Source organism: Leopardus geoffroyi, chromosome D1 (assembly GCF_018350155.1).
Source record: "Leopardus geoffroyi isolate Oge1 chromosome D1, O.geoffroyi_Oge1_pat1.0, whole genome shotgun sequence".
In the NCBI taxonomy this organism is placed as follows: Eukaryota; Metazoa; Chordata; class Mammalia; order Carnivora; family Felidae; genus Leopardus; species Leopardus geoffroyi.
Window position 1 is genome coordinate 97669341 of NC_059329.1, and position 14209 is coordinate 97683549.

Sequence of the window (14209 nt, forward strand, 5' to 3'; positions counted from 1 at the left end):
TCCCTGGGGCCCTGCACGTGCAAGGGCACCGTGCCGGGGGTTCATGCTCTGCTGTTGGCCTCCTGAAATTCACACTGGGTTTTGAACAAGGTGCCCTGTATTCAAGTGTTGCATTTGGCCGTGCCAGTTATGTACTAGCCCTGCCTGAGAGCAAGGGGGCCGGGGAGCTGGCTGTCCTCGGGGGCCGGGGAGGGCCTCCCAGGAGTGACAGTTGCACTGACTTGCGAAGGGTGAGTAAGAGTTAACCAGGCCTCGGCATGGGGCGCCGGGAGGGGAGCGGGGAGCCTCCAGGCTGAGAACTGCATGTACGAGGCCCCCGCATCAGGAAGGCGCTTGGCACGTTCCAGGACAGAGAGGAACCAGGGAAGCCCAGTGTAGCAGGCGTGGGGGAGGGGGTGCGGGAGGAAGCCAGCCAAGTCTTCAGGGCCCAGGCCACGGAGGGGGCGGGGGGGGGGGGGGGGGAAGAGGAGTTCCTGCTCTCTCTCCTCCTAACCTCTTCATTTCTGTGTTCTTTTCTGTGCTTCTGCGCCCACTCCTCTCTGCCCTCTGCCTCGTTCTCCCCCCTCTAAGGCTCCATCTCACCAGGTTCCCTCCCTGTCCTTACCGCCCCCGTGCCCTTCTCCACCCCTCTTCTGCTTTATTCACCTCTGCTTCCTGTGACCCAGGATGGACTTGGATGCAGGGGCCTGACTGTGGAATCTCCTGGCCCAGCAGGCTGTAGTTGGGGCTGTGGTTCCATCTGGGACTCCCCTGAATGGGGAGCGGTCGAGACCCTTCTGTGGTGGGACTGCACCCCCTTCTCCCCACACATCCCCCCCACCTTCGGCCCACGGTCCCAACGGGAGTCTGGCCTACGATAGACGGAGCAGGGCAGGAGGACTGCAAGTCAGCGGCTGGCCAGCCCCGGGGAAGGTGGTTCACAAGGACCCCGTGTTCCCTCCCGCGGCCCTCTGCTGTTGGGATGGGGATCGCACTAATTTCCTGTTTGGCTGGGGCTCCTGACAGGTGGCCCCTCAGAGTCCGATCTTCAGGACTGGGAAAGGAACGGAGGCCGTCTACTCTGACTCCCTTGCTATGTAGATGAGGCAGATAAGTTCCAGAAACAGAGGTGGCCCCCCCAGCTAGATTCAGAACCAGGACTCGAGCCCAGGTCTGCCAGCTCCCTACGAATTGGCGTTGTGCTGAGATTCAGGGTGATTCCACCCACTTAGGAGAAAAAGACGGGGGCCTGGCAGCCAGGGCCGTCCGTTCCCTAAATCCTGCCCTGCTCTCTCTTCCATCTCCCCAAGAAGGTAATGAGGTTACCAAATGTGACCTGGGCTGGGCAGGGGGCCCGGAACCCCTCCACCGCCGACTTGGCCAGGCCCCCCTTCCCCGGCCAGTCGACCAGCTGTTACAGCACGAGGCCAGGGGCTCTGTGGAAGGAGGCCCTGGAAGGGGGGTGGGGGGGAAGCACCATCGCCTCGGCCCCGCTCACTCCTTCCAGCCCTGCCACGCCAGAACGGGTGTCCTGGGATCCCCGGGGGGCTGGCAGCTATCCCACCAAGTGCGGTTGTGAATCACTGGGCTCTTCTCGTGCCAGCCCAAAGGGAGGCCCTGGGACCCTGGGGAGGCATGCATGTGTGCGGCTGGGGACGAGATGAGTCAGTCTTCTCGGTCACCTCCCCCGGGGGGTGGTTCTGAATTTAGCCCCTCTGGTGCAGGCAGGGAACCTGCATACTTTTTATTCCTGCCGTGGGAATCAGCTCATAACCTTGCTCACAAGAGAGCCAAGGCCTGGGTGTTGCTGGGGCCCGGCCCCTCCCTGTGACTGGCCGTCTGCGTGGTGGTGCCTTGCAAGCCTTCAGACGCTCCCGGGTGAGAGCGAAGCTTCTTCCCTGGGCAGCCCGCCTTGGGGGTCTCGGGGGACATCAGGACCAGCTGCAGAGGTGGCTCTCCTGCTCTGCGCCCTCCAGCTGCCTCACTCCTTTCCCATCCCTTGCCTCCCGACTCCAGACTGCCCCGGGGCCTGTCCCCCTCCCCGTGACTTAAAACTGCAGATTCTAGCAAGGCCACGAGGTGGCCCAAGCGAGTCAGACAGAACTCCGAGTGCCTTTTGGCGGGTGTCACTCTTCAGGCTTTGCCAAGCTCCTTCGTGTCTGTTCTCTTGTTTGATTTTCTTGACAACCCTGTTAGGCAGGCAAGCGGCTGGGTAGATCAAGACAGAGCGGTTGTGATCTTCGCTCTGCAGAAACTGAGTCACAGAGGGACGAAGTGAGCGAGCGGGTTGACTTGCCGTCACTGGGACTGGTGTCTCCAAGTCCCCCGACCTGGGCCCTCCCGCAAGCGTGTTGCTGTTCCCGTGAAAGGAAGGGGGCCTGGGCAGCGCTCACCCTTGTCCCCCGGGGTGCCGGGCCCGCACACCTTCAGGGCTTTGGGGAGCAGGTGTTTGTGGGTCGGTGCAGGGGAGCAGGCAGGTGCTGAATTAGGCTCGGGGGTGGCCGGGCAGGGGGATTATAGAGCGACTTGTGGCGGGGGGGTGGGCCAAAGCCCAGAGCCGCCCCCTTTCTCTCTGTTGTAATCATTTGCCCTTCTTTGTTTCTGTCCCGCAAGATGATGAAGATGAGGAGGCCCCGGGGCCCTCGAGGCAGCCTCTGCGGGTGCCCCGGCAGCGGTCACCAGAGGAAGAGGCCCACCTGGCCAGGCCTACCCTGCTCCGCTCATCGTCCTCCTCAGACCAGTCCGAGATGGTGGGCCCCAAGCCAGAGGCCCTATCCCGGCCCTCACCGCAGGCCCAGGCTGCCTGCAGGACCCCTCGGCCGCACCCCAGCCCGCCCGGCACGGGCCTGGACTGGCAGCTCCTCCATGCCTACGTCCGGCAGACCGAGGTCCTCCAGCAGTTCTGCCAGGAGCTGGTGACCGTGCACCGGGACATGGCGAACAGCATGCGTTCCATCGGCCAGACCGTGGCGGAGCTGACCGGCCGCGTCGGTCAGGTGTGCCAGACGCTGACGGAGATCCGAGACGGGGTCCAGGCATCTCAGCGGGGGCCAGACGGGGTAGCCCCCGCGGGCTCTACCCCTCAGGTCGAGGCCCCCCCGGCAGAGCCCCCGCAGGCTCCCCCGGCGCCAGCCCCCGCACGGACTACCAGGTCTCGGAAGAGAAAGCACAACTTCTGACCCGGCCAGTCTCCAGTAGGAGGAAGAGAGACGGGGGTGGGGGGACGGGTGCCTGGCCTTGCGACGGGAGCCAGTCTCCCGTGTCCGGGACCAATGACCCTTGTAGGATGCTGGGGAGGCGGCCACCTCCTCCCCGAGTGCAGGCCAGCTGCCCTGGGCTCCAACAGAGTGTGTACTGAGCCCCGCTCCCTCGTCTTCGGCAGATGCTGAAGATGCAGGGAAAGCGACCTGCCCGATGCTTGCTTGCCCTGGGGCGTCAGCCTCCTCTTGGTCCGCACCCATGGCGGCGGCGAGCCTCGCGGGGAAGAGGGGAGCAAGAGGGGGGAGCGCCTGAATGGACTCCTGCTTGCCGACCGCAGGGCTGCCACGGCTGCCTCCCACGCCCTGATTCCGCTGCTTCCGGAGGGGGCGAAGCTTGAGGACGGGCAGGGGGAGCTCAGCCCTTCCGGGAGGGGTGCGTCCTCCCCTTCCCCAGGGCTCTGAGTGCGGCGGGTGGTGCCCCTGCCTTGGCCTTCCGCTTGCCCTTGCGGTGCGTGTGCTCAGCTGCTGTGCTTGCCTTTTGTGGAAGGGGATGGCGTCGGAGGAAGGCGAAGACTCCCCGGAGTTCTTAGAGAGAGCACCTTATGCTTTCCCTGCATTTGCAGGTGTGTGGTCAGTGGGTCCTCAGGACAGCCGGAGAGGCAGCCAAGCCGGGTATCGTTGTCACCGTTATTACTGCCATCACCTGCATTTCCTAGATGATCAGTGACACGACAGTTAGTTGGCAGGGCGGTGGGGGGGGGGGGGGGGGGTGGGGGGGGTGGCGCCAGGACTGGAAGCCAGGTCTGCAGATTTGTCCAGCTCCCCTGTCAGAGGCCAGATCGGGAGTCGGGAGGGGTACCGCGCCTCGCCTGCCCACGCCTCGGCTCTCCTGGGTGCTGGTGGGAGGCAACGGCAGCCTCCGGGCAGTGAATCCACCCACCCGGCTCTGGCACTAAGGCTACCAGCCAGTGGGGGGGGGGGGGGGGGGCTGGGGAGAGGCAGGGCCCAAGCCTCAGCACCCACAAGGTGACTCCTCTTCTGGCGTCTATAAGAACCCAGCAAGGCTCCCGTGCCACCCAAGTTCCAGCATGCCTCGCCTCCGCTTGCTTGGGCTGCAAATGCATTAGCTACACACATCTCTAGCTTCACGTTTCATTTCGGAGTGTCGGGGGAGAGCCGGGTTCCTCGAGTCCCGGAGGGAGGTGGGGGAGGCAGTCACAAGCTTAGCTCTGACCCAGGTTGTAGCTCGGCTCTGTGTCCTCTTTGCTCCCTGGCCTGAGGCTGACCCTAGCAGCAGCTCCCCTCCCCCGGCCGGCCCTCCATCTATCTCCCCCACGCCTGCCCCCTAGAGCCCGAGTCGGGGCTGGGAGGACTGCCGTACCCAGTGCCTGCTGTGGCTGTTCCTGGAGTGCTGCTTCTGAACCCAGACCGAGCTTGGTCCCAGGGAGAGAGCTCGGAGGGCAAACTGCTAGGTCCCCGTGTCCTCAGCCTCCATCGCCCCCCTCTGTGGTCCTCTGGGGGTTCCTGCCACCCCAAACTGAACAGTCCCCAGTCCGACAGCCCAGTGGCTTGATTATTGCCTGGCATTCCCCTGCCCTCCCAATGCTGGAATCAAAGATTGCCTTCCCAAGTATTTTTGTTAAGACGGCAATAAAAAGAAATTGATCTCACACTTGGAACACACCCAGTCTCCAGGATCTTTCTTTGGTGTATATTCTCTTTCTTCGCTTCCTGTGAAAACCTCAAGGCCCCCAGAGCAGGGGTTAGATGATGGAGGGAAAGCATGCTGGCCACAGGGGCTCGAGTGCCCGTGCCATTTCCGGGATTCCGGAAGCACTCAGATGCCCCGTACTCGGCACCAGGCTAGCCCTGTAAGGAAAAGAAAGGAACCCGTGAGCTGAGCGAGATGAACAGCCACGTCTGAAACCACTGAGCTGTATTTTATTAAAGTCTTTGCACAGTGAGAGTGAGATGTTGCTAAGTGAATTTTTACCTTTTGTTCCCTAGAAGAAGTTAGGGGTCCTGGGGTGGGGGGGGGGGGAATCACTCTTTCCGGCAGGAGGCTCCAGATGGTCAGGGGCTATCCATTTGCCAGTGAACTTCAGGGACCACTCTGAGGCACCGTGACCTTTTTTTTTGGACACCTCCCCACAGATCCTAGTACCCGTCTGTCACAGGCAAGACCCTGCCCACAGAGATCTGAGGCTTTCAAAGTAACCAGAGTGGCTCCTCTGGGTCCCTTTGGGAGTCTCCTTAGAAGACAAGGGCCTCCTAACCTGTGAGTTGCTCTGGCTTACTGCCAGTCACACAGAGAGCTTCTCCCAAGCAGGAAACCCCCACGTCCTGACCAGGGATCTGTCCCCTCTCTGGAAAGTTCCAGCCTGCCTTTGACCTCTTGGAATCCAGGTCCTCCTCTTCTGTTCTCGGCCGAAAAGGATGACCATGGAAATCAAAATTACTCGATTTCCACAAGAGGCAAAGATCCTGTGAAACCAGGCCCAGGATCTTCTCCAGCAAGGTGTAGGTACTGACTGGCCTTTCCCTCTGGTCCTGGGGAGGGAAGAGATCAAGTTGGAAGCAAAGGGGACAGAGAGACGAAGAGCCTATGAACTTCCGATGGAATTTCATTAGAGTCTTTTTCTAGGCTTCGGTGGGGGACTGTGGGTCTAGCACATCAAAACAGGAAGGGGAAACTGAGGCCAGTGGACGGAAGGCAACGGGCAGCCGATTTCAGCTTGAGATGGGGAAGTCCCGCCTAAGAATCCGAGGCCTCCAGCCGCACTCAAGGCTGGCTGCGTGACGTTCTGTCAGCGTTTGGGTGACCATCTGGCGGGCGGGTGCATGACCCAAAGACCCGCCCAGCTCAGAGACCTAAATGCACGGGAGAAAACAGGGCCCTGCCTCTTCTCGGTCAGTCTTTCCCACTCCTGTCTCCGTGAGTGGCACATCTTCCTCTCCGTCAGAGACCTACCCCCTGAGCAGGAGTGTCTGAGCCTGGCCTTTGTCTGCCCCCCACTCCAACAAAATGGATGCCCCGTGGGTTATTTTCTCTCTTCCGTCGAAACCCATAGTCATTTCCTGTCCCAGCTAGAAAATCTGGTGCATTTGATAAGGCACAGTGGGTGAGGTCAAAGAAGTGGTCTCCTAGTGCCTGTCTATCCAATTCCCAAAGCCAGCAAGGAGCTCAGAATAAAAATAATCCATTATCATCATGAAAACTTCAGTCCAGAGAGCAGCTCCCGCTCCCACCCACCCCCTCGATTGCTTCAAAGGTTGTCACCTCTGTGGGTCTGATTTGAAAAGCTATCAGATGAGCTTTTGCGTTCGTAGAGTGCCCTGTGCTAGCCATTTTCCACCCTCCTTCCGACATACTCTGTGCCTTCTCTCCAACGAGGTAGTGACCTGGAGACTCAACAGATACAGGGACCTTCACTCCCTAGAAGCTTTGTCTTCCAGGGAGAACTCTTGCTTGTCTGCAGCCATGAGATGGGACAGGCGTGGTTCTTCATGAAGGGATTGTTATACGGGAACGGGATTCTGGGACTGGATTAAACCCCTGGGTGTCACTGCAAAATACTTAAAAGAGGGAGCGCGAATTCCAGGTAATTGGTGTTGAGACTTAGCTGCCTCCATTGAACACCTCGGGGGAGTGGGTTGTTACCATTCGCTGAGCGGTGCCATAGATATTATATCTCAAAACGACCAAATACAACCAGGTGCTGAACAAATTTTGATCTGTTTCGGGAGACTGTGATTGATGCCAGAGAAAGTAATTCTAGCTTTCAGAGCTTGATGATTGTTTGCACGGCCAAACCAGAGAAGAGCGTATCTTTCCTTGTGCTCTGTGATTCAGGTGATTCTTGTGAGGAGACAGGTGAATGAGCAGTTTGCCTTCTGAATCCAGGCGTAGGAAAGTTTGGGTCTACCCCGGTTCTGTTCGATGCTAGCCACAAGTCTGATTAATTTTGGATGTCGAACCCCAGGCTCTCACTAAACTGGGGACTGGAAAATATTTTGCACATTCAGAAGGAATATCGGATCCAGAGAAGAGCAGACCCCTGCAGCTGGAGAGCTGCAACTCGGAAGGGTCCGTGTGGAAAGACCGCCCTGGGCCAGGGGTCCTCTTCTCCTTCCCCCCAAGTTCTTGGTTTGCGGCATGCCTGGGCGTCGCGGATATCACGGTATTGTCTTCACGGCTCAGGGAGACCGATGCTCATGTCCAATGCTGACAAGCACACAGATGCGTTGATTTAGTCTCTGGACACAAGCAGGTTCTGGGGATCTAAGCGCCATGCATCCTGCCCGTGTGACCCTGGCAGGGTGGAGCTCACGACTGCTTCTCTCAGAGCGGGTGAGGCAGCCGGCGCTCATGTTTGCACTGCTGCCTCCCTTGGCCTTAGCCCCGCAACCCCAGGGTCTGTGCTGCAGCCTGTTGTCAGGTGGATTGGTCCCTGGACTCTAGTGGTTCCCCTTATAAGGTCATGGCCTCCTCCAGGGCCGAAGAGAATGGAGGCTACAGGGGACTCTCCTTGCGAGTAGAACGGAGGCTACAGGGGACTATCTGTGACAACGGGCACGATATGCTCCAGGGTGCTCTGCCCGAGGGGCCAGGAATGTAGACTCACAATGCAGGCGGCCACCGCGACCGCCACCAGTACTGAAAGTGGAGTTCGTGTGTCTTTTCTTGGGGGGGGGGGGAGGGGTAACCGTAATAATTGCTTAATAAGGAAAACTTGGAAATTACAGAAAAACTTACAAAGTAGATCCACCTGTAATGGCCAATCACTGTGAAAGCATTGGTATATTTCCTTCGAGTGGTTTACCAAGGCTTGTTTTTAGAGCATGGTTGGAACTATAGAAGAGATAGCTTTCAGCCCTCCTGTTCTCATGTTGCATCCTATCAGGGCCCTTTTTCCGAGTCATGAAAGATCCCTTGAAAACACTTTTCTATAGATGAGCCATTCCATCGTACGAATATGCCGCGGTTCGCTAAGCTGTTGCTCCGGTATCGGACGTTTCGGTGTTTTTTGCTTTTGCGTTATTGTAAACGATGCTACAGCCAGGGCGGTGGTATGCCGAGTCGTCCACTCGGTGTGCATCTTATGGTCCTTTTTAAAATTTTTCAAAAATTGCAACAGGATGCACATACCATAAAATTTACCATTGTAACCATTTTTTGAAGTATGCAATTCAGCAGCATCAATTTCACTCGCGTTGCGGGGTCGTGACCACCATCCATCTCAAGACTCTTTTCACCTTCCCCCACTGAAACTATATACCCATTACACGCGAACTCCCCGTCCCCCCACTCCCTACCCTGGCCCCTGGCAACCCCCGTTCTCCTTTCTGTCTCTGAATTTGACTGTTCCTGCAAGGACCTCATATAAATGGGATCCTACCATATTTGTCCTTTTGTGATCGGCTCACTTCGCTTCGTATGTGTCTTCAGGGCTCATTCGCGGTACAGCGTATATCGGAATTTCCTTCCTTTTTCAAGCCAAGTAATAGCCATCGTATATGTATTCCACATTCCTTTTATCCACGTATCCATCAGCGGGCATGGGTCGCTCCCACCTGCAGACGGTTGTGAATAATGCTGCTGTGAACACGGGGGTACGAGGCCATATTGCCAATTTGCTTCCCCAAGGCTTGTGCCCATTTATTCTCCACCAGTAGTCTGGGATACACTTTTCTAGCCAATGTGGACATTATCATTAAAAAGAGAGAGAGAGAGGGAGAGAAATCTGTGCCAAAGAGACAACGTGCTACTTGCCGTTTCTTTCCTTTGGAGTGATGCTGAGTGCTTTTCATTTGCTCGTGACCCATTGGGATTTTTCCCCGTGAATGATCGCGTACCCTGGACTGCTCCAAATACCGTTCTCTGGGCGATGCCGGTCAGTCCGACTTTGATTCCTATCCTGGCTTTGGAGACAAACCATAGCATGAGGAAAAGAAGTTTATTTTTTATGATGAATTTCCTGGATGCTCGCGTGGTGTGGATCCTTAAGGCTCCAGTTTCCTCTTGTTCTTTTGATCTCTCCGCCTCTGCTTCTCTGTAGGTGTTACATCATCTCAGCTTTGGAAGGGGGCAGGTTGGATGTTGGAAATGTCATTTCAGGGAGCGGGGGTAAGGGAGAGATTCTGAGGGTTTGGCAGAACTTTAAAGGTTATCTGGGCATGGCTGGTGCTTTACATGCCCACAGAGGAGCCGTGAGATCTAGTGGGAAAGACACAGACCTCAAAGCTCCATCTCCCATTTATTCGCTGTGTGACCTCAGGCGAGTCACTTAGCGTCTCTGAGTCTTAGTTTCCAGTCGTTGTTAACCTTCTCTTGTGTCTTATTTCCCTTCGTCTCCTGTCAGCATGGGGCACCCACTTTTTAAAGACATTGATCTTCAGCATTTGTTAATTGGCCTTCGGGGCGCCGTTGTCACATGGGTTGTTTCTTCTAGGCTTCGTGAAATCCTGGAAACAGTCCAGGAATCCCACACTTAGCGCCATCGGAGGCCTGCAGGTGTCTGGGGGTCCCTGCGGTTAAAATTTAGCAAAGAGCGAACGACATGGCCTTTCGGTTTGGTAATCATTTTTATATCTGGTGTTGAATTTTGTGCTTACCAGTACGTGGGAGGTAGGCAGGGCGGCTGTCATCCCTAGTCTCAGAAAACAGAGACCCTCAGAGGGTCAGAGGCTTGCTCGAGGTCGCACAAAACTGTGACGTTGGGACGAGGGACCGGCTCTAGCTGGGGTCCCGATCCCGGACAGGCAGCCGTCCTTCGACTTTTGCGCACGCCCCTTGCCTGTGGACCTCTGACCTCCGCCGAGTGGCCCGTGCGTTCTCACCTGTCCCCCTCGCCCCCAGGTACGTGGTCATCTCCCGGGAAGAGAGGGAGCAGAACCTCCTGGCGTTCCAGCACAGCGAGCACGTCTACTTCCGAGCCTGCCGGGACATCCGGCCCGGGGAGCGGCTCCGGGTCTGGTACAGCAAGGAATACATGAAGCGTCTGCACAGCATGTCCCAGGAGACCATCCACCGCAATCTGGCCAGAGGTGAGTCCCCACCCGAGGCGAGGGCCACGCCCGCCACCAAACACAGGGGAGGCCAGGAGTGCTTCTCTGGGAGCTTCCTGAGAAGACCGTTGGGGAATGCAGTCCAGCGGCGACGGGGAGACCCAGAGGGACGCGGGGCGGGGGACGGACGGACGGTCTGCGTGTGAGTGGCGGCTCTGGGCGGGGCCGCAGACCCTCCAGAGTGCTGTCCTCCCTCAGAAACCCTGGCGCAGGCATCGGAGAGTATCCGGGAGAGAGACAGGGCCCCAAAGCCAAGCGCAGAAGTGTAATCAAAGTTGGTCCTCTTTCTCCAACTCAAACCGATGGCAAGGTGCTACAACCCGTCCCTGTCGCAGTGATACTAACATTTGCCAAGTGCTTATTACCACGTGCCCAGCGGCGGTTCTGCGGTGTTCACCTACCTCGTAAGGGTGCGGTGGGAATTAGCTGGGTAATGCGCCCATTTAGAGCAATGCCCACCTTGACCACTGTAAGCCCTCGGTTGGGAACTTTTAAGGCTGACCATCCCGTGTGGCTGATCGTCCCCCAGCTCACCAATGTAGAAACTGAGCATCGGATGAATACGGCGACTCACCCAGGGTCACGGGGCTAGGAAGGGCACCGCTGGGTTTCTCATCCACATCTGTCCAGGGTCCTAGTCCAGGGTCTCAGCTCTAACCTACGATGGTATACGGCCTCCCAGACTAAACTCGTTTCTTCCCAGCATCCTCCTGGCCTCATTCCTGAAAGTCCTGATCACACGCTGTGAATGAACCATCCCTATTAGAAGAAGGCAGTTCTTCTCAGGGAGGGAGGTGGGAAGGTGACCTTAGGTGTGGGTGGTGGCCTGGTGGGGGAGATGTCCATCCAGCTCCATTTAAATGCGTCATTTGAAAGTGGCTTAAAATGCTCCCCAGCCCCTAGCCCTTTGCCTCTCTATTCCAGCCTCAGCCGGGCCCAGGCAAACTGGTGAATCCAGCTCCCCTCAGGGGGATATTTCTTGCATTAAGGAAAAGCATTCAAAGACCTAGAGTCCATCTGGTCTCAGGAACCAGGACTATACCCAAGCCCCACCATGTCACGCTCCTGACCGACCTACTTATTGGAAATAAATCTTCACATGGAGTATGAGTGGAGAAGAGGGAAAGGGGGCAGGGTGGCCCATTGCAATTAAGCTACGTTAATTTTTTTTAAGTTTATTTATTTTGAGGGAGAGTAAGAGAGAGAGAGAGCGAGCACTAGCAGAGAGGGGCAGAGAGAGGGAGAGAATCCCAAGCAGGTTCCGTGCTGAGCCCAGCATGGGGCTTGATCTCATGACCACGAGACATGACCGAGCCGAAATCAAGAGTCAGACGCTCCACCAGCTGAGCCACCCAGGCACCCCAAGGCTGTTTTTAAAAACAAAACAGAACAAAGCGGGTTGTGGACCTTGAATGCACAGCTGCTGCCTGACTTGGTAAAAGGTATCTGTGATTGGGGGAGCGGTGGGGAGACCCAGCCGACATACTCACCTCTCGTCTTCTTCGGAACCAGAGGTTGGCCACGTGCCGATCTCACTCGGGAAGGCAGGTTTCTATGACGAGATTCCCATGGTTTCCGTTTGACCTCTGAAGAGACCTTGTGTAACCGTGCCTGATGCGCAATACATCTTTGTGGAATGGATAAGGGAAGACACGAATGAAGACAGCCCAGAAGTCTCCAAAAGAATCGTCCTATCACCAGAAGAAAAGAAAACCAAGAGAAGTCCTATCTGAGGACAAAGGTTCCATCCCTTGGCCATAATCTTCTTAAATTCTCCTGGATTTGTGATATCCTCCCCCACCCCCTCCCCCACCCCTCCCCCCACCCCAGTGTCTTCTCCAAAGCGCATCAAGCTGCGGTCATCCTCAGAGAGCCCTGAGATCCGAGGGGAACGCTCGGAGGAGGGAGTGACCTTTCGGGAGTGGTTCAAAGGAGGCGTAGCAGAGAGGCTTAAGATGAGATACGTGAAGATTTGTGAAGATACAGGAGGAAGGAGTGGCTGTTCCTGGCCAGGCTGAGCAGTAGGAAACAGGAAGGAGACTGAAAGGCACCGTGGGGCCGGGCCAGAGCAGCGGGTGGGCTTGATCCTAAAGCCCTCGGGAGCAGTCATGAGCTCAGTGGCCTTTAGCTGTGTAGACGTCTCTGTAGCCTGCAGCTTTGGCAGGCTCTGAATACAGTTTAGTGGCATCTTAGATCGGTGGGCCAGCCCCGCTCCAGGAAGGGGATCCCGACACTCAGTCACCGAGGGTCTTGCGTGGAAGGAAGTTTCTTTGTAATTGGGGGCTGGAGCCCTGAGAAATGCCAGAGCATGAATTACTGGTCCTTCTTAAGTAGGGACGTTACCTGAAGCCCAGAAACTTCTTCCTGCAGACAGTGTAAAGTATGCCTTTGTGGCGATCTTTTAAGAGCGGGATGCATCGGATAGGTGTATTCAAAAAAAACCTTGTGTCATTTGATCCACTTTGAGCCACCGATTCACTCTGTGGTGTTTCCCCCCATATTTAATGGAGGCTTTGAAATCAATTCCACGATGCTGAAAGGTCCTTCTCGGCCTTTAGATTTTTCTGAGCGCCTTGAGTCCGAAGAAGTCCCCCACGCATCCTGGGAGATTTGAATGACCTTGTCTTTAAGCAGAGACGCATGAGGACTCCCTGCTGATGTATAGCCTTGAGCTCCCGACATAAGCTGTTTGCTGCCTGACTGGTCTGTGAGAAGTGAAAGCATGGCCCTTGACGTTTGGAGATTCTAAATGGGCAAGTGTCATAGCTGATCTGTACCGCGAACGTGTTAGTGTTCACGTCCACCCTTTCTGCTCCTCGGTCGTTATAAAAATATAGGCTGTGAGAGCCACCTGACTTTCAGGGGCCCTGAACAGAACGTTCAGGCATTCGTGCGAGGACAGAAGAGGGGTGTCCTGATTAGGTTACCCCCTTTTGTGCTGTTACCCGTCGGAAGCCTGGATTCATACACTGGCCGGGGCACGGCACCCCTTGCCGGCTGCGGGGAGCCAGGGCTCGGGCATAGCGTGGATCTTCTGGATTGTTCCCAGAGATCCTTTGGCCTCCGCTCCACTCAGAGGTTTTTAGCAAACACGGCTTTTGGAAATCCATCCGCAACATACATTCAGGTCAAGCCGCTGCTCGGAGTCAGCTCCCAGGGCCCCGCCTCTATCTAGGAAGCCCTTTGAGATTCCCGGCCCCACAGGCCGCCGTCGGGACCTTCTGAGGGTCCCCTGTAGCGTCTGCACCCCCGAGGAGCATACGCCCTTCTATAGCAATTTATGAGACTGTGGCGGCCGTTTCAAAGAATCAGGCTAAAATTCTTGTTGGGAGCTCAGCAACGTCTTTGATGGAAAGAGCTAGAAAAGGGAGCGTTCTTTGTATCATCAGGTAAGGAGACACGGCTATATTTCAAGAATGCTTTGGGTCAGTGGGGTCACGCCCCTCTTTGTCTTGCTGGAGGCTGCCCGCCCGGGAGCCGTCAGCCACTGCGGGGGGGGGGCCCCGTCTTCCCGTTCCCCCCGTTCCCCCCTGCCTCGGTTGTGGGAGAACCACAGACGTTCAGGTCACGCTCTCTCCCGTGCATCTCGTCCTCTGATCACTGGGAGAGTTAGAAAGGATGGTTGGCTGTGGGTCGGTCTTTGCCCCGAGGGGCCGTCTCGGGGCAGCCAGGGAGCCGGAAGGAGAGGACTCCATGTTTCGTGTGTACCTTTTACCAAGTCGAAGCAGCCGTCTTCCAATTGCCAGGACTGGACGAGAAGCCTGGAGGGCGGGGAGCCACACGCACTGAGCTCTGAGGTGCGCGCCCACCCGCCCGGTTTGATCGGTGGGGGTGTCATCTTCTAGGGCTACCGAACTTCCCGCTGCCCTCCCCTATAGCATTCTCTCCACTTGTAAATGTGCCGCGTGTATACATAAGGCTCCCGCGCAACGCGTGGTCTTTTTAGAGAGGTCTGCCCACGT

At 56.8% G+C, this 14209-nt stretch overlaps 1 protein-coding gene across 6 annotated transcripts in view; it reads left to right on the forward strand.

Annotated features, from left to right (window-relative positions):
• The window catches only part of PRDM11 (PR/SET domain 11), a 90674-nt gene that overhangs the window by 65155 nt on the left and 11310 nt on the right, over window positions 1-14209 (forward strand). For 5 of the 6 annotated variants that reach the window (XM_045485063.1, XM_045485062.1, XM_045485066.1 and 2 more), the window contains one exon: window positions 10039-10226. In XM_045485063.1, the coding sequence (XP_045341019.1) occupies window positions 10039-10226 (188 nt within the window). Of the gene's footprint in view, window positions 1-2592; window positions 4863-10038; window positions 10227-14209 lie in introns of those variants that run through there. The other variant, XM_045485068.1, reaches the window with a different exon arrangement.